Source organism: Mobula birostris, chromosome 12 (genome assembly GCF_030028105.1).
Source record: "Mobula birostris isolate sMobBir1 chromosome 12, sMobBir1.hap1, whole genome shotgun sequence".
Classification (NCBI taxonomy): Eukaryota; Metazoa; Chordata; class Chondrichthyes; order Myliobatiformes; family Myliobatidae; genus Mobula; species Mobula birostris.
The window spans coordinates 55,745,608-55,765,951 of NC_092381.1; the positions used below are offsets into that span (position 1 = coordinate 55,745,608).

Below are 20,344 nucleotides of genomic sequence, written 5' to 3' on the forward strand. Positions count from 1 at the left end.
CTTAGAGTCTGGCAGAATATCTCAGCATTTCAAAGAAGTATTTGATTCTAATTGAGGAAATATGGTAGATTACTTTGTGTGGTCTCAACCATGCATCTCATGTGTTACGGAGTCCCAAAAGAGCACAGCAACGCATTCCTACAAATCATAGTCATACCACAAGTGTTTAATTCAGACCCTGTTGTGAAGGCTTAGTCCTTCAGAGAATTTTGCCGAGGTAGTAATCTTATCAGTGAAGGATGCAAGAATCTTATGTGATTGACAGTTCAACCTAAACAGACATTTTAAAAAATTGGACTGCGCCTCATTAATGAAACTACAAGCAAGAGCAGCTCCCAGTAGGAGGAAAGGGAAAAGCAATAACATCAGGTCAGACTTAGGAGGATTGTTTGCCTCTGTGCAGTTGAATTCGATCTGTGTGCATTTATTGTAAACAGACTCAGGTGTGTATCTGGTATGACAAGAGGAAAGAAAAAGTTCAAATCTTTTTTATATATATATATATGATTCTTCGGTTTTTTTTAGTAATTGACTAGTATTGTAATTTTTTAGCTTGCTGGGTAGATCATGCAGTCACCTCCAGCAAATGTGTTCTTTAGAAATTGAAAGTAAATTATAAATATGCTGCTTATGACTATTGAAGATATGGCAATACAGTAAGCAATCATGTACTGTATTAGCAATGTGTTTGCTAAAGTAATAAGTTAAAAATGAAATATTCTGAAATATAAGGAGAATAACTGTAACTTGGAAGTATAAATTAATACAGTAAACCATAACTGCATCTGCTTGTGTAGAGATAGAGATTTTATTTTACATATTTATGAGGTACTTAGATGGCTGTAACTTCTAAGAAGAGATCAAGATGGAGGTCATCAGAACCCTCTTTCTGAAGAGGAACATCAATAAATTCCAACTATAATAAAGCAATTTATGTTGAGAAGCAGTATAAACACTAAAACTTTAATTATCCAAGTCGATCTAAATGAAACTGCGACCACTTTAATTGAATGCAATTCTGCTGGTTTTGTTAGTGATTGTTTAGTGTTCAGTAAATGGTACTGAAATTCCTGGTTTTAATTAACAGCACCAGTCAAGGTAAAACACTTCTAAAATATTATTGAAATGTTGTTTAGTAGTTTCTGTTAATTTTAATACGTGGCATTTTCCTGCTTTCGCTCTGAGAGGATTGTTATTACCGAGTTAGACATGGTCCTCTCTTATTAGGGCTTTTAGCCAACAGAAAATGAATGATTAGACATAGAAGTCTGTTCAGTAGTGTGCTTTGGCTAGGCTTGCCAGAGACTTACCCAAGAAAAGTTTTGCAGAGTTGTGTGCTCCTATATGATAACTCCAGAATGGTCCTAAATATTTATTTTGCATGTTTCTGAAAGAGAACAGAAGTTATGTTTGGAAGTTGATGCATAGTTTCTCTCCATTGTTGATTCACATCTGGAAAAGATCTTCCTAGAATAAAATCTTGTCCAAGCCCAGGGCACTTTGGAGAAAGGAAAATCACATTCTCATTGTAAATCTTTACACCCTGTTCTTAGTTAAGAGACGATTACGATAGGCTGACTGTATTGTTCACCAGCATAATAATTATTAGTTGAACGTAAAGAAAACATGTACGTTAATAACAATATATATCTAAATATTTAGTGCAGTCATTTAACTATTCCAAATGAAATAATACCAAATATTAATATTTAATGCCTTTTATTTCTCAGTGTGCACGTCACAGTGAAAAATTGAGTTTTTTGGATTATAAATGTGAGGAATTTGCAATGTATATATTATTATCAGTTGTACCAGGCTAACTTCAAGTTTTAGCATATTTAATAATTAATTTTGTCCACCAATTATAGTTAAAATGATGGAATTAAAATTTTGTATTAAATAGGCTGTGACATTCTACCCCATCTTGTATGTGCTAAATCTTAAAAAGAGTTGCATTGTTTCAGGAGGTAAAAATGTATTGGAGCAGTTGGCACCCTGTGTTGCTATGGCTTCTGAGTTTCAGCTGCAGTGCAATAAGTGAAGAAAATTACATCCGTGAATTAGTAAAGAATCAAACAGGAGTGACAACTGAGCTCGAAGTGCAAGTAGACTACTGCCCTACTGACTGCAGTTGTAACCTGGATGGAACTGTGAACTGTGCTGGGGTGGACCTAAAGGAATTTCCCAAGAACTTATCGCAAACGATATTACATCTGTCTTTGCAGGTAACCAATAGTATAAATATGAGGATTGTCTTGCTTTGTGCTGTGCCTCTGCAAAAAAGAACTTTGAAGAATGTCTGCCCCTTGATGAGTGGTGAATAGTAGCTTCTGATGAACAGCTGTACATGGCGATTGTTCTGTACCCTCTCCAGAGTTATATTTCCACCTGATATCCTATTATTATTTCAGGCTGATGCAAGCTGAACCTTCTTTGGTATTTGGCATGGGCAGCTATTTTAGCGATTAGCATTAACAGACTAAAGGACAGTACAGTTTGTCTAGTCAAGCATAAAATGATTTTTCTCCTGAGCAACTTACACAACATGCTGGAGGAGCTCAGCAGGTCAAGCAGCATCTATAGAAATGAACAAACAGTCAAAGTTTTGAGCCAAGGCCCTTCTTCAGGACTGGAAAGGAAGGGGGAAAATGCCAGAATGAAAAGGTGGAGAGAGAGGAAGGAAGACAAGCTGGAAGGCGAAGCCAGGTGGATGGGAAAGGTAAAGGGCTGAGGAAGAAGGAATCTGATAGGAGAGAAGTGCAGACCATAGGAGAAAGGAAAGGAGGGGCATCAGGGAGATGTTATAGGCAGGTGCAGAGAAGAGGTAAGAGACTAGAGTGAGGAGTAGAATAAGAGGGATGGGGGATGGGAAAAATTACTGGAAGCAGAAACGGATGTTCATGCTATCAATTTGAAGGCTATCTGGATGGATTATGAGGTGTTGCTCCTTCACCCTGAAAGGGGCCTCATCGTGGTAAAAGAGTAGGCCATGGACTGACATATTGGAATGGGCATTTCTGTCACTTGCAGGGATATGTGCCATGAGGGAGATTAGTGGGGAGGGACGAATTACAGAAGGAGTGATCCCTGGGAAAAGTGGAGAATGGAGGGAGGTAAAGATGTATTTGGTGATAGGATCCTGTGAAGATGGCAGGAGTTGTGGAGAATGATGTTTTGGATGCAGCTCATGGTAGGCGAGGACAAGAGAAACACTATTGATGTTAAGGCAGTGGCTGAGTGCAGATGTCCTGGAAATAGAGGTGCAGGTAAGGGCAGCATCAATGTTGGCAGAAAAGAACTGCATTCTTTGAAGGAGAAGGACTCCTCTGACGCCCTTGAAAGGAAAGCCTTATCTTCCCACCTAGTCCCTGCATACTTAAACTCATTATAGAGACCTTTCTCTATATTTATTTTTCAACATAGTCCCCTCCCACATTTACACACTTAGTCCAGCGGTCGTGGAGCATACGGATCTTGGGCCTCCAGAAAGTGCCAAGAGCAAGGCTGATTGATAAGTTCATGGCCTAAGGTAGAAGGAGATGAGTTATACGGCTCTCATTACATGCACATGCGTTCAACTCTTTGAGTGATTATGTAGAAAGTTTGGAGTTAATAACTCATCAGGGGTGATTGGTAAGTTTGTGACCTAAGGTAGAAGGAGATGAGTTATTAACCTCAAACTTTGAAATAATAATAATAATAATAAATAAATTAGCAATAAATACCGAGAACATGAGATGAAGAGCCCTTGAAAATGAATCCATAGGTTGTGGGAACACTTCAATGATAGGGCAAGTGAAGTTATCCTCTTTGGTTCGAGAGCCTGATGACTGAGGGGTAATAATTGTTCCTGACCTGGTGGTGTGAGTCCTGAGAGTCCTGGACCTCTTTCCTGATGACAGCAGTGAGAAGAGAGCATGACCTGGGTTGTAGGGGTCCCTGCTTTCCTGTGACAGCACTCTATGTAGATGTGCTCAGTGGTGGGGAGTGCTTTACCTGCGATGGACTGGGCCGTATCCACTATTTTTTGTGAGATTTTCAGTTCAAGAACAATGGTGTTTCCATACCAGTCTGTGATGCAGCCAGTCAATATACGCTGCACCACACATCTACGGAAGTTTGTTGAAGTTTTAGATGTCATGCTAAATCTTTGCAAACTCCTGAGGAAATAGAGACACTGCTGTGCTTTTCTCATAATTGCACGTGTGCTGGGCCCAGAACTGGTCCTCTAAAATGATGTCACTAAGGAATTTGATCCTCTCTACCTCTACCTCTGATGAGGACTGGTTCATGGTCCTGGTTTCCTCATCCTAAAGTCAATAAGCAACTCCTTTGAGTAAGAAGTTTTTGTTACTTTATTTAGAGATACAGTGTGGAACAGGATCTTCTGGCCCAATGAGCCACAGCATCCAACAATCCCCCTATTTATCCCTAGCCTAATCACAGAACAATTTTACAATGACCAAATTAACCTACTAGCTAATATGTCTTTGGACTATGGGAGGAAACCAGAACACCTGGAGGAAACCCATGTGGTCACCAGGGGGAACATATGAACTCCTCAGAGACAGCGACAGCATTTGAACCCGGGTCACAGGCACTGTAAAGCATTACACTGACTGATAAACTGCCATGATGCCCCTTTGAACTTATCAAAGCCTTACATTTGTTGACCAAATAATTTAAAATGAAAATACCATTACAGTTCCAGTTAACTAGTTATAGATGTTCTTGTATATAAAGAGAACTTCTAAGCTTTTTTTTAAAGCACAGTTCCACAAACTGAGTTCAAAACAGTGATTGAAATTGTCATTAAAACAGGCATGACTCATGGGATGCTCCATGAGGTAGAAATACTAAACACAAATCATATTGTGACCTCAATCAAAATCTCTTACAAGATGAGAAAAACTACTTTGAAAAAGTTTGGGATATTTCGAGTGGCCTGAGAGTAAAATATAGGAGTTAATTGTTGACAGAATATGAAAGTAGCAGGAGCTACTGTACTTCAGTCATTTCATTTATCAGAACATTCCCACACGTGCAGAAGTCCACTACATGCTGTATCAGCCAAAAGTCGTCTGTTGATTTGAAACCTACAGAGGTTTTGAAATGCAAGATATTCTCATGGGATAGGGTGGAGTGAAGGTACCAGTGAGTGTATACCTTGCCAAAATTACATTTTGAAAGCGCTCCACAAATATAATAAACACTGAAGTTAAATGCACACATTGTTAAAGCATTATCATTGCATCGCTTTGTTTTACTTTAATCATAGATCAGCTTCCCACTGTAGCACACTACTATGATGAGACATCCCACTTCCAATTCACTTCCGGCCACCCCTTTGAGCTAAAGGGAGCTTTTTGAGCTTTTGGCAGAACTCAAAATTCATGTCATTTTGTTTTATACAGAACAATGCTTTGGAAGTGATCCCACTGGAGGAGTTATCAAGGCTGCAGAGTCTGGAGACTTTTAATTTACAGAATAATCGGCTTACATCTAAAGGTAATGGAAGCTTTTCTTTCTGCTAACTCCTAAAACTAAAGGGAGGGCTCAGGCCCAGTATGAGCATGGATTTATTTGCGAATCAGCCCTCAAAGTTAACTAAAACCCATTTACATAATGGTGTATATCTTAGCTTTAGATCTGAACTTAAAGGATTGTTAGTCGGGTTGCAATCTGCTTGGCTTTCTAGAGAACTTTGGTCATAAAATCATAGAAAAGTACAACACAGAAAAAGGCCCTTTGGCACATCTAATCCATGCCATAAAACCATTAGACATAGGAGCAGAATTAGGCGATTCAGCCCATCAAGTCTGATCCTAGATCCAACTCAACCCCATACACCTGTCTTCTCGACATATCCTTTGATGCCTTGACTGATCAGGAAACAATCAACAATATACCTATAGACTTGGCCTCCACCATAGTCTGTGGCAGAGCATTCCACAGATTTACTACTCTCTGGCTAAGAGAATTCCTCCTTACCTCTGTTCTAAAAGTTTGCCCCTGAATTCTGAGGCTGTGCCTTCTAGTTCTGGATACCCCCACCACAGGAAACATCCTCTCCACATCCATCCTATTTAGTCCTTTCAACATTCGGTAGGTGTCAATGAGATCCCCGCCCATCACATTCTTCTAAATTCCAGTGAGTACAGACCCAAAGCTGCCAAATGCTCCTTATATGTTAACTCCTTAATTCCCAGAATCATCCTCATGAACTTCCTCTGAACTCTCTCCAATGACACACATCTTTTCTGAGATATAGGGCCCAAAACTGTTGACGTCACTCCAAGTGTGGCCTGACTAGTGTCTTATAAAGCCGCAGCACTATCTCCTTGCTTTTATATTCTATTCTCCTTGAAATAAATGCAAACATTGCATTTGTCTTCTTTACCACAGATTCAACCTGTAAATTAATGTTCTGGGAGTCTTGCGTGAGGACTCCTATGTCCCTCTGCACCCCTGATGTTTGAACCTTCCCTCATTTAGATAATAATCCACGCTATTAACTCAAATCCAACCTGATGGCATGAACATTGACTTCTCAAACTTCCGCTAATGCCCCACCTCCCACTCGTACCCCATCCATTATTTATTTATATACACACATTCTTTTTCTCTCTCCCCTTTTTCTCCCTCTGTCCTCCTCACTATATCCCTTGCCCATCCTCTGGTTTTTTCCCCCCTTCCCCTTTTTCTTTCTCCCTAGGCCTCCTGTCCCATGATCCTCTCATATCCCTTTTGCCAATCAACTGTCCAGCTCTTGGCTCCATCCCTCCCCCTCCTGCCTTCTCCTATCATTTCGGATCTCCCCCTCCCCCTCCAACTTTCAAATCTCTTACTAGCTCTTCTTTCAATTAGTCCTGACGAAGGGTCTCGGCCTGAAACGTCGACTGTACCTCTTCCTATAGATGCTGCCTGGCCTGCTGCGTTCACCAGCAACTTTTATGTGTGTTGTTTGAAATTCCAGCATCTGCAGATTTCCTCGTGTTTGCGTTTTTAAATCCACACTATTGTTCCTTTTACCAAATGCATTATCATACATTTCCCAACTCTATTCCATCTGCCACCGTTTTGCTTATTCATCCAATTTATCTAAGTCCTGCTGCAGTCACATTGCTTCCTCAACACTATCTACCCCTCCACCTATCTTCGTATCATCCACAAACTTTGCCACAAAGCCATCAATTTCACTATCTAAATCATTGACAAATAATGTGAAAAGTTGCAATTCCAATACCTGAGGAACACCTCTAGTCACCGGCAACCAACCAGAAAGGCCCTGTTTATTCCCACTCACTGCCTTCTGCCTGTCAGCCATTCCGCTAACCATGCCAGTATTTTTCCTGGAACGCCAAAGGTTTTTATCTTGTTAAGCAGCCTCGTGTATGGCACCTTATCAAACACCTTCTGAAAATCCAAGTAAATGATATCCACTGCCTCCCCTTTGTCCCCACTGCTTCCTTGAAGAACTCTAACAAATTGGTTAGGCAAGATTTCCCTTCACAGAAACCATGCTGACTTTCACTTATTTTATCATTAGTCTCCATCTACCTTGAAACCGCATCCTTAATAATCTCCAACATTTTCCCAACCACTGAGGTTAGGCTAACTAGCCTATCATTTCCTTCCTTTTGCCTTCCTCCCTTCTTAAGGAGTGAGGTCACATTTGCAATCTTCCAGTCCTCCAGGACCATGTCAGAATCAAGTGATTCTTGAAAGATCATAACCAATGCATACACTCTCTCTTCAGCAACCTCTCTCAGGACTCTGGGTTGTAGTCCATCTGGCCCAAGTTATGACCTTTGAGTTTGCGTAGCACTTCTTCCTCTGTAGTAGCAATGGCACTCACTCCTCATTCCTGACACTAGCGGACCTCTGGCACACTGTTAGTGTCTTCCACAGTGAAGAATGATGCAAAGCACTCATTAAGTTTTCTGCCATTCCTTTGTGCCCCATTACGACCTCAGCAGCATCATTTTCCAGTGGTCCAATGTCAGCTCTCACTTTCCTTTTACTCTTTGTATAACTGAAAAACTTCTGGTATTCTACTTTGGTATTATTGGCTAGCCTGTCCTCATATTTCATCTTTTCCCTTCTTATGGCCTTTTTAGTTGCCTTTTGTTGGATTTTAAAAGCTTCCCACTCATCTAACTACCCATTCACTTTTGCCGACCCACTTAAACTGGGTACTCCCATCGACCTGCACCACCAGGTCCATTGCTCTCCATACCCTACCATCCATGTACCTATCCAAACTTCTCTTAATCTTTGAAATCAAGCTCGGATGCACCACTTGTGCTGGCAACTCATTCTACACTCTCACGGCCCTCTGAATGAAGAAGTTTCCCCTCACGTTTCCTTCAAACTTTTCACCTTTCATGACCTCTAGTTGTAGTCCCACCCAACCACAGTGGAAAAAGCTTCCTTGTATTTAACTTATCTATACACCTAATAGTTTTGTATAACTCTATCAAATCTCCTTTCAATCTTCTACATTCCAAGGAATAAAGTTCTAACTTACTCAATTTTTCCTTGTAACTCAGGCCCTCCAGTCCTGGCAACATCCTTGTAAATTTTCTCTGTACTCTTTCAGGCTTATTTACATCTTCTCTGTAGATAGGTGATCAAAGCTGCACGCAATACTCCAAATAAGGCTTCACCAATGTCTTATACAACTTCAACGTAACATCCTGTACTCAATACTTTGATTTATGAAGCCCAATGTGCCAAAAGCTTCCTTTGTGACCCTACCTATGTGTGATGCCACTTTCAATGAATTATGAGACTAAATTCCCAGATCCCTCTATTCTACAGCACTCCTCAGAGCCCTACCATCCACAATGTAAGACCTACCCTAGTTGGTCCTACCGAAGAGCAACACCTTGCACTGTCTGCACTAAATTCCTTTTGCTATTTTTCAGACCATTTTTCCAGCTGGTCCATATCGCTCCAAGCTCTGATAGCTTTTGCTGTACACTACACCCTCACCTTGGTGTCATCTGCAAATTTTCTGATCCAGTTAACTACATTATCATCCAGATCATTGATACAGGTGACAAACAACAGACCCAGTACCGATTCCTGCGGCATTCCACTAGATAGACAGTAGACAATAGGTGCAGGAGTAGACCATTCGGCACTTCGAGCCAGCACCGCCATTCACTGTGATCATGGCTGATCATACACAATCAGTACCCTGTTCCTGCCTTCTCCCCATATCCCTTGACTCCGCTATCATTAAGAGCTCTATCTAACACTTTCTTGAAAGCATCCAGAGAATCGGCCTCCACTGCCTTCTGAGGCAGAGCATTCCACAGATCTACAACTCTCTGGGTAAAAAGGTTTTTCCTCAACTCCATTCTAAATGGCCTACCGCTTATTCTTAAACTGTGGCCTCCGGCTCTGGACTCCCCCAACATCGGGAACATGTTTCCTGCCTCTAGCGTGTCCAATCCCTTAATAATCTTATATGTTTCAATCAGATCCCCTCTCATCCTTCTAAATTCCAGTGTATACAAGCCCAGTTGCTCCAATCTTTCAACATATGACCGTTCTGCCATTGCGGGAATTAACCTCGTGAACCTCTGCTGCACTCCCTCAATAGCAAGAATGTCCTTACTCAAATTTAGAGACCAAAACTGTACACAATACGCCAGGCGTGGTCACACCAGGGCCCTGTACAACTGCAGAAGGACCTCTTTGCTCCTATACTCAACTCCCCTTGTTATGAAGGCCAACATGCCATTAGCTTTCTTCACTGCCTGCTGTACCTGCATGCTTACTTTCAGTGACTGATGAACAAGGACACCTAGATCTCGTTGTACTTCCCTTTTTCCTAACTTGACACCATTCAAATAGTAATATGCCTTCCCGTTCTTGCCACCAAAGTGGGTAACCTCACATTTATCCACATTAAACTGCATCTGCCATGCATCTGCCCACTCACCCAACCTGTCCAAGACATCCTGCGTTATCTCAACATCCTCCGCACATTTCACACTGCCACTCAGCTTTGTGTCATCTGCAAATTTGCTAATATTACTTTTAATCCCGTCATCTAAATCATTAATGTATATTGTAAATAGCTGCGGTCCCAGCACCGAGCCTTGCGGTACCCCACTAGTCACTGCCTGTCATTCTGAAAGGGACCCGTTAATCCCTACTCTTTAGACCATAAGACCATAAGACAAAGGAGCAGAAGTAGACCATTCGGCCCATCGAGTCTGCTCCGCCATTTTATCATGAGCTGATCCATTTTATCCTATTTAGTCCCACTGCCCCGCCTTCTCACCATAACCTTTGATGCCTTGGCTACTCAGATACCTATCAATCTCTGCCTTAAATACACCCAATGACTTGGCCTCCACTGCTGCCCGTGGCAACAAATTCCATAGATTCACCACTCTCTGACTAAAAAAATTTTTTCGCATTTCTGTTCTGAAAGGGCGCCCTTCAATCCTGAAGTCATGCCCTCTCGTACTAGACTCCCCCATCATGGGAAACAACTTTGCCACATCCTCTCTGTCCATGCCTTTTAACATTCGAAATGTTTCTATGAGGTCTCCCCTCATTCTTCTAAACTCCAAGGAATACAGTCCAAGAGCGGACAAACGTTCCTCATATGTTAACCCTCTCATTCCCGGAATCATTCTAGTGAATCTTCTCTGTACCCTCTCCAACGTCAGCACATCCTTTCTTAAATAAGGAGACCAAAACTGCCCACAGTACTCCAAGTGAGGTCTCACCAGCGCCTTATAGAGCCTCAACATCACATCCCTACTCCTATACTCTATTCCTCTAGAAATGAATGCCAACATTGTATTTGCCTTCTTCACTACCGACTCAACCTGGAGGTTAACTTTAAGGGAATCCTGTACGAGGACTCCCAAGTCCCGTTGCATCTCAGAACTTTGAATTCTTTCACCATTTAAATAATTGTCTGCCCGTTTATTTTTTCTGCCAAAGTGCATAACCATACACTTTCCAACATTGTACTTCATTTGCCACTTCTCTGCCCATTCTTCCAATCTATCCAAGTCTCTGTGCAGACTCTCCATTTCCTCAGCACTACCGGCCCCTCCACCTATCTTCGTAGCATCAGCAAACTTAGCCACAAAGCCATCTATTCCATAATCCAAATCGTTGATGTACAATGTAAAAAGAAGCGGCCCCAACACTGATCCCTGTGGAACACCACTGGTAACCGGCAGCCAACCAGAATAGGATCCCTTTATTCCCACTCTCTGTTTCCTGCAAATCAGCCAACGCTCTATCCACGTATGTAACTTTCCTGTAATTCCATGGGCTCTTATCTTGTTAAGCAGCCTCATGTGTGGCACCTTGTCAAAGGCCTTCTGAAAATCCAAATATACAACATCCACTGCATCTCCCTTGTCTAGCCTACTGGTAATTTCCTCAAAAAATTGTAATAGGTTTGTCAGGCAGGATTTTCCTTTAAGGAATCCATGCTGAGTTCTGCCCATCTTGTCATATGCCTCCAGGTACTCTGTAACCTCATCCTTGACAATCGACTCCAACAACTTCCCAACCACCGACGTGAAGCTAACAGGTCTATAATTTCCTTTTTGCTTCCTTGCCTCCTTCTTAAATAGCGGAGTGACATTTGCAATCTTCCAGTCTTCCGAAACCATGCCAGAATCTATCGACTTTTGAAAGATCATCGCTAATGCCTCCGCAATCTCCACAGCTACTTCCTTCAGAACACGAGGGTGCATTCCATCTGGTCCAGGAGATTTATCGACCTTTAGCCTATTCAGCTTCCTGAGTACTTTCTCTGTCGTAATTGTGACTGCGCACACTTCTCTTCCCTGCCACCCTTGAGTGTCCGGTATCCTGCTGTCTTCCTCAGTGAAGACTGATGCAAAATACTTGTTCAGTTCCTCTGCCATCTCCTCATCTCCCATTACAATTTCTCCAGTATCATTTTCTATCGGTCCTATATCTACTCTCACCTGTCTTTTACTCTTTATATACTTGAAAAAGCTTTTAGTATCCTCTTTGATATTATTTGCTAGTTTCCTTTCATAGTTAATCTTTTCTCTCTTAATGACCTTCTTGGTTTCCTTCCGTAAGGTTTTAAAAACTTCCCGATCCTCTGTCTTCCCACTAATTTTTGCTTCCTTGTATGCCCTCTCCTTAGCTTTAACTTTGGCTTTGACTTCTCTTGTCAACCACGGTTGCATCCTTTTTCCACTCGAAAATTTCTTCTTTTTTGGAATATACCTGTCTTGCACATTCCTCATTTCTCGCATAAACTCCAGCCACTGCTGCTCTGCCATCTTTCCCGCCAGTGTCTCTTTCCAGTCAACTTTGGCCAGTTCCTCTCTCATGCCACTGTAGTTTCCTTTACTCCACTGAAACACCGACACATCAGGTTTCGGCTTCTCTTTTTCTAATTTCACAGTGAACTCAATCATGTTATGATCACTGTCTCCTAAGGGTTCCTTCACCTCAATCTCTCCAATCACCTCTGGTTCATTACACAATACCCAATCTAGTACAGCCGATCCCCTAGTGGGCTCAACAACAAGCTGTTCTAAAAAGCCATCTCGCAGACATTCTACAAATTCTCTCTCTTGAGATCCAGTGCTGACCTGATTTTTCCAATCTACTCGCATGTTAAAATCCCCCACAATTATCATAACACTGCCCTTCTGACAAGCCTTTTCTATTTCCAGTTGTAATTTGTAGTCCACATCCCTGCAGCTGTTTGGAGGCCTATAAATAACTGCCATCAGGGTCCTTTTACCCCTGCTATTCCTTAGCTCAACCCATAAAGATTCTGCACCTTCCGATCCTATATCACCTCTTTCTAATGATTTAATATCATTTCTTACCAATAAAGCCACGCTTGCCCCTCTGCCTACCTTCCTATCCTTCCGATACACCGTGTATCCTTGGACGTTCAGCTCCCAGAGACTTGCATCCTTTAGCCAGGTCTTAGTCATGGCCACAATATCATACCTGCCAATCTGTAGCTGTACAACAAGATCATCCACCTTATTTCTTATGCTGCATGCATTTACGTACAACACCTTAAGACCAGTATTTGATAGTTTTTGCTTTGATTTCACTGCAACTTTATTGCACTGCAACTCATCCCAATGGCTACACATTTGCCCCATCACCTGCCTGTCTTTCCTGACACCTTTACTGCTCACTATCTTAGATTTATTTCTGTTTTCCCCTTCCTCCGCTCTATCATTCCGGTTCCCAGCCCCCTGCCAAATTAGTTTAAACCCTCCCTAACAGCTCTATTAAACTTTCCCGCCAGGATATTGGTCCCCTTCGGGTTCAGGTGTAACCTGTCCTTTTTGAACAGGTCATACTTCCCCCAGAAGAGATCCCAATTATCCAAGAATCTGAAGCCCTGCCCCCTACACCAGTCTCTCAGCCAGGCATTCATCTGCCTGATCCGACTACTCTTGCCCTCGCTAGCACGTGGCACAGATAGCAATCCCGAGATTACTACCCTGGAGGTCCTGATTCTCAGCTTCCTTCCTAACTCCTGGAAATCTCTCTTCAGGACCTCCTCCTTTGTCCTATCTATGTCATTGGTACCAACATGTACCAAGACAACTGACTGCTCACCCTCCCCCTTTAGAATATTCAGGACCCGATCCAAGACATCCCGTACATCTTTGTTTCATGTCTGCCAACCAATTTACGATCAATGTCAGTACCCTATCCCCAATACCATGTGCTCTAATTTTGCCCACTAATCTCCTATGTGAGACCTTATCAAAGGCTTTCTGAAAGTCCAGGTACACTACATCCACTGGCTCTGCCTTGTCCATTTTCATAGTTACATCCTCAAAAAATTCCAGAAGATTAGTCAAGCATGATTTCCCCTTCGTAAATCCATGCTGACTCAGACCGATCCTGTTACTGCTATCCAAATGTGCTGCTATTTCATCTTTTATAATTGACTCCAGCATCTTCCCCACCACTGATGTCAGGCTTACTGGTCCATAGCTGCCTGTTTTCTCTCTCCTTTCTTTCTTAAAAAGTGAGGTAACATTAGCTACCCTCCAGTCCTCAGGAACTGATCCTGAATCCATAGAGCATTGGAAAATAATTACCAATGCGTTTGCGATTTCTAGAGCCACCTCCTTAAGTACCCTGGGGTGCAGACCATCAGGCCCTGGGGATTTATCAGCTTTCAGTCCCATCAGTCTATCCAACACCATCTTCTGCCTAATGTGAATCTCCTTCAGTTCCTCTGTTACCCTAGGTCCTCCGGCCACTATTACATCTGGGCTTCCAGTCAGAGAAGCAACCATCTACTACCACTCTCTGACTTCTCCCGCAAAGCCAATATCTAATCCAATTTTCTATCTCATCTTGAATGCCGAGCAACTGAACCTTCTTGACCAACCTCCTATGTGGAACCTTGGTATATTTAAAAATTGTGTGTGTTACCTTACACGTTTAAACAGAGGATTCTTGGAGTGAATTGCATTATTCTGATGCTCTTCACTCTGGTTCACTTTCATTTCCATGTGAAAAATGTCTCAACAATTTTTTTAAAATCATGGATGCAGTGTTCCTTAAAATCTTTTATTTATGTTGTATTTTTCATTTAACTTTCATTTTAAGTGTTATATTTTCTTTAAATATCCTTTTGTAGTTTTTTTTTATCGAGAATGTTTTTCATCTTTCAAGTTCTCTGGCCTCATATTCAAATGCAAAAGAGGCAGTCTGCTCATATAGGTATCCCTTCGCTAACTCGTGTACAGTTACTAAGGAGTGTGTGACAGCTATGCAGTCTTTCAGATTTACTATTATGTCCACTATATCTAGTTTGTTTCTTCTTACAGTGTGAACCATCAACTTGAGATCTTTCTGGACCTTGTCCGAAAGATCTTTAGAAACACATATTCATGTCTGGTTTTCATTCAGCAGTTGGACAATGCAGGAAAGGCTGGCACATATTTTGCATCCATGGTTACCGTTATGCAACCAAGCAACTTGTAGGATTACTTCAGATTCAGAATTCATTCAGTGTGGGAATTGGAGTCTCACATAGTGTAAGGAGCTTTGATTCCCAGCTTTAAAATGCATTAATGTAACATTTGAACTTTTGCAATACAGTTACTTCATGGTCACTTTTATGATAACCATTTTCTTCAATTTTTAAACTAAATCTTCAAGTAAACAAGGTGTAATTTAATGAGAGGTAGTTATCCAGCCATGTTTACACTTTGCTTACACAGTTCCTGTCACACTATCGTGGTGGTCATTCTTAGCAGGTGAGAGATTTTTCTTGGCTTGTACCACAATTATTTTCATACTCTTGAGTTCTGCAAGAATGTTCCAAGATGTCGTAAAGTTACAAGATCTCTTTCTTGATACTTGATCTTACTTACTCATAATTATATTTATAAATGTCTATAGAGCCCAAACTAAGCACCACATTAACACACTTATTGATTCTTATTTTTTTCTTCTGTTCCTTTACTCTTTATAGCTTGTTGGTCCTCTTTACCCTAACTCTTAGCTATTGCCATAACCCTTGATAATTACATCCATTTAAAATTCCCCCTTCTGCTAAATAGAGCTGGCAATAACCATTTATAAAATGCCATTGCATTTTAGTGGTTTATCACCAGCAGAAAGCTTGAAACATCAAATGTCACTTTAGTCTTTAAGAAGGGAGGGAGGAAAAAGATAGGAAATTATAGGCCAGTTAGCCTGACTTCAGTGGTTGGAAAGATGTTGGAGTCCATTAATAAGGATGAAGTTTTGAGATACTTGGAGGCACATGATAAAATAGGTCAAAGTCAGCATGGTTTCCTTAAAGGGAAATCTTGCCCAACAAATCATCTAGAATTCTTTGAGGAAATAACAAGCAGGATAGGCAAAGGAGAGTCAGTGGATGTTGTTTACTTGGGTTTTCGGAAGGCCTTTGACACAGTGCTGCACATGAGGCTGCTTAATGAGCTAAGAGCACATGGTATTACAAGAAAGATACTAGCATGGATAGAAGATTGGCTGACTGGCTGGAGGCAAAGAGTGGGAATAAAGTGGGCCTATTCTGGTTGGCTGCCGGTAGCTATTGGTGTTCTGCAGGGGTTGGTGTCGGGACCATTCTTTTTCATGTTATATGTCAATGATCTGAATAATTGAATTGATGACTCTATGGCAGAGCTAGGTTAGTGGACATGTTGTGTTGAGAAAGCAGGGTGTTTGCAGAAGGACTTGCACCAATTTGGAGAATGGACAAAGAAGTGGCAGATGGAATACAATGTAGGGAAGTGTGTGGTCATGTACTTTGGTGGACGGAATAAAGGTGTAGACAATTTTATAAATGGAGAAAATTCAAAAATCAGAAGTGCAAGGTGACTTAGGAGTCCTCGTGCAGGATGTTAACTTGCAAGTTGAGTATGATATTAAGCACATTATGTTGCAGGTTGGTGAGGCTGCACTTGGAGTATTGTGTAAGTTCTGGTCATCCTGTTATAGGAGAGACATTGTCAAGTTGGAGAGGGTGCCGAAGAGATGTATGAGGATGCTGCCTGGACAAGAGGACCTGAGTTATAAGGAAAGATTGGCCACACTGGATCTTTATTCCTTGGAATGTAGGAGAATGAGAGATGACCTCATGGAAGTTTATAAAATCATGTTGGGTATGGATTAAGTTGAGTTTCGTAGTCTTTTCTCTGGGGTGTGGGAATCGAGAACTAAAGGGCATAGATGCAATTTGAGATTTAAGGGACCTGAGAGGTAAATTCTTAACACAGGAGGTAATGAATATCTGGGATGAGCTGCCTGAGGGGGTGGTCGAGGCTGCTGCAATTGCAACATTTAAAAGGCATTTGGATAGGTACACGGAAGGGAAGGGCTTGGTGGGATGGATATGGGCACAAAGTAGGCAATTGGGATTAGCAGGGAGGATGCATGGACCAGTTTGAATGAAGATCCTTTTTCTATACTGTATTACTCAATGACTCCATATGGAAAAAAATAGAATAGCTGTGTGTTTTTTAAACTGAGGTTTGGCAATGTTGGTATCAAAACAAGACTATATTGTTCTTAAAAGCTAATATACATGTGCAACAGGCAATGCGGAAGACGGTTTAAGTGAAAGAGCAAGAATGCGTTACCGCATGTACAGTATGTCAAGTCTTGGTAAGGACAATCCTGTATTATCATTTGCAGTTTTAATATCCTTACCTCAAAAAATTAATATAGTTACTACAGAGAGAGTGCAGTGAAAATTCATCAGAGTGATGATAGATCTGTGGTATGAGAAAGAATTATGTAGGCTATACCTCTAGTCTTTAGAATTGAGAAGAATAAGAGATGAACTCATTGGGATCTGCAAAGGCTATACAAGAAACTACCTGTGCTGCACAGGTAGCATTTTCTGTTTTTAATTCTTCCTTTAAATCAACAGCTTTTATCCCTGGTGATGGAAAAGTGGCCATCTTTTCTATGTGGCTATTTATTCCAACTGCTTCACATGTACCCATGTGGATACAGGATTTTATATTTTTAATTCATTTATTAATTGTTTGTACCACTGGAAAGGCCTGCATTTACTGTCCATCCCGAACTGCTTTTGAACTGTGTGCTTTGCTGCGCCTAAACTCTCACATACGTCAAATCACGTAAAGACAATAATTTTCTTAAAGCTCCTCTTTCATTCTCAAGTTTAATTCACCTCACAGATAACTCCCAATCTCAGTGCACCTTCCTTAAGATGTCCTTGGAGCAATGTGGGCTGCCTTTAATGTACTAATAGGTTATAATTCTGCGTTCTTACTGATGAGTGCTGCCAATTAACTACATATTTAGCACTAGCTTCACAGTAAGTTGCTGATTCTATTGCATTGAGTAAGTAAAGTAAAGGACAATTGTGCCTCATTGTTTTTGTAGAGTAATTGATTTAAGTTGAACAGACGATTTTCGGGCTTCCAGCCAGGTACATGTATCGAGTATAACTGACGTTTTGTTGACAAACTCTGCCATCTTCTTCAGGGATGATGCCTGGGTACATCTAGACTGCTGGTATTTATCGCCCTGTTGTCCATCCCTCCTGAGTGGTTAGTCCTCATCCAATCAGGTTTTCACTCCTCCACCTTGTTTACCATTGAATTCCAGTTCTTACTTAGAGCGAGAATGAGAACGAACCAATCACAAGGAACGAACTATAGGGGTGTAGGTACCAACCGGCCTAGACATACCTGGGCATCATCCGTGAAGAAAATGGCAGAATTTGTCATTGAAACGTTAGTTATAGTCAATACCTGTACCTGGTTTAGACCTGAGAAGAGTTTATTTGTCATGTACGCTGGGAAAGCGTACATGAGCTTTTATCATAAAAGTTGCTAGTGAACGCAGCAGGCCAGGCAGCATCTCTAGGAAGAGGTGCAGTCGACGTTTCAGGCCGAGACCCTTCGTCAGGATTAACTGAAGGAAGAGTGAGTAAGGGATTTGAAAGTTGGAGGGGGAGGGGGAGATCCAAAATGATAGGAGAAGACAGGAGGGGGAGGGATGGAGCCAAGAGCTGGACAGGTGATAGGCAAAAGGGGATACGAGAGGATCATGGGACAGGAGGTCCGGGAAGAAAGACAAGGGGGGGGGGACCCAGAGGATGGGCAAGGGGTATATTCAGAGGGACAGAGGGAGAAAAAGGAGAGTGAGAGAAAGAATGTGTGTATAAAAATAAGTAACAGATGGGGTACGGGGGGGAGGTGGGGCATTAGCGGAAGTTAGAGAAGTCGATGTTCATGCCATCAGGTTGGAGGCTACAATGATGTCCTTGGTCTTCTTGTTAAGGGCCAGATTGTTGTCGGCACACCACATATGTGTGTTGCTTGAATTTCCAGCATCTGCAGAATTCCTGTTGTTTATGAGCTTTTTTCAATTGGTTTAGGTCTCAATATATATTCTGTTTCTTGTGTCTCATCAGCTTTGAGATGATAGTTTTTTTTTTTGCACATCAAAGTTGCTGGTGAACGCAGCAGGCCAGGCAGCATCTCTAGGAAGCGGTGCAGTCGACATTTCAGGCCGAGACCCTTCGTCAGGACTAACATACATACAAGGATTACTCAAATATAATTGAAATGTTAAATACACAACAGGATCAAACAGATCCAGTCCTCAACACAACCTTTAAGATTATTATCAGAGGTTAAGCTTGGGTCACCAGAGGTAAACTTAGATATGGCATCAGATTTGAGTTTTCTGTCCAATTAAGCAGAAGTGTCAAGACAAAACTGTGTTTAGTGCATGTTGGGCAAAGTTGATGCTAACCAGTCAAGTGAATGCTGTGACTTTGAGAATAGGTGATGAATTTGTTACTGTATAGTTGAGGTGTGAAGTGAAATAGAATGATTTTCATTGTAAACTACATTCAAGCTATTCAGATATTGAATGTAAACAGAACCAGTTGATTTGTAATTAAATTTCTTCTCTCAAGGTTACTGATCAGTTCATCTCCAGGAAGGATGGGAAACAATACAATAAACTATTATTAATAGACTTGATTCACACCATCCTGGGGTTAAAATAACAGTTGGAATACTTTCTCTAGACAGAGGACTGTGGTTCACTATGGAAATGTTTGGTGAAACTGATACACTGAAAAGCTGGAATTTTTAACAGCTATTTATATCTTTCACAGCCTTCTCTTTAAATGTTCCCTGAATGTCCACATCAATACTAGTATAAGAGCAAATTGGAAATTTTGCTCTAGTTGTTTTATTCTTCTGTGCAGCTGTTGATTCATAAATATCCTGGAGCATGTCCTTATCAATTTCCCATTTGGTTTCCCTTCTTTTTCCCTTCTTTTTACTTTTTGCTCAACAGTACAACTTTTCGAGTAGTCTTGTTTTCACTTAAGAACATTAATTTAAACTTCCCTTAAGAGTGCTGAGGTAATAAGTTTCAAGCACGTAAAATCAAATGGTCATGTGCTTCATTATGAGAAAATAATGGTACAGATCAGATGAAGGTTGTATCAAACAAGGCCATAATGTTAATATACAGTAAACAACTTAATTATGATTACATTAAGAAACAATACTGGGAGAGGGAAGGGTAGTAGCAGAATGGTAGGGTCTTTTTATCATCCTAATGAAAAACAATATAGTTACAGTTTGAAATAAGTGTGTTACTGCCCATTACATTGCTATTGTTTAGGGAAGCAACAAGACTCCTCCATCTCTGGCAGTGTTCAGAGCTTCCTCTCAGTTTTCAGTACTATCAGCCATGCATTTCCCGGGTGGAGACTCAGGAATACCACTGTACTCAGATGTAGAAGGATTCTTCATTACTGTTTCGATAACAATTTGTTTTACCAGTCAGG

The 20,344-nt window shown here is 41.2% G+C and overlaps 1 protein-coding gene across 1 annotated transcript in view; it reads left to right on the forward strand.

Annotated features, from left to right (window-relative positions):
- The first annotated feature begins 251 nt into the window (after positions 1 to 251).
- Positions 252 to 20,344, forward strand: part of podn (podocan) — a 50,962-nt gene continuing 30,869 nt past the window's right edge. Inside the window, exons 1-3 of the mRNA XM_072274681.1 lie at positions 252 to 369; positions 1,965 to 2,225; positions 5,415 to 5,508. Of these exons, the coding sequence (XP_072130782.1) occupies positions 1,974 to 2,225; positions 5,415 to 5,508 (346 nt within the window). The 5' untranslated portion in view covers positions 252 to 369; positions 1,965 to 1,973. The remainder of the gene's footprint in view (positions 370 to 1,964; positions 2,226 to 5,414; positions 5,509 to 20,344) is intronic.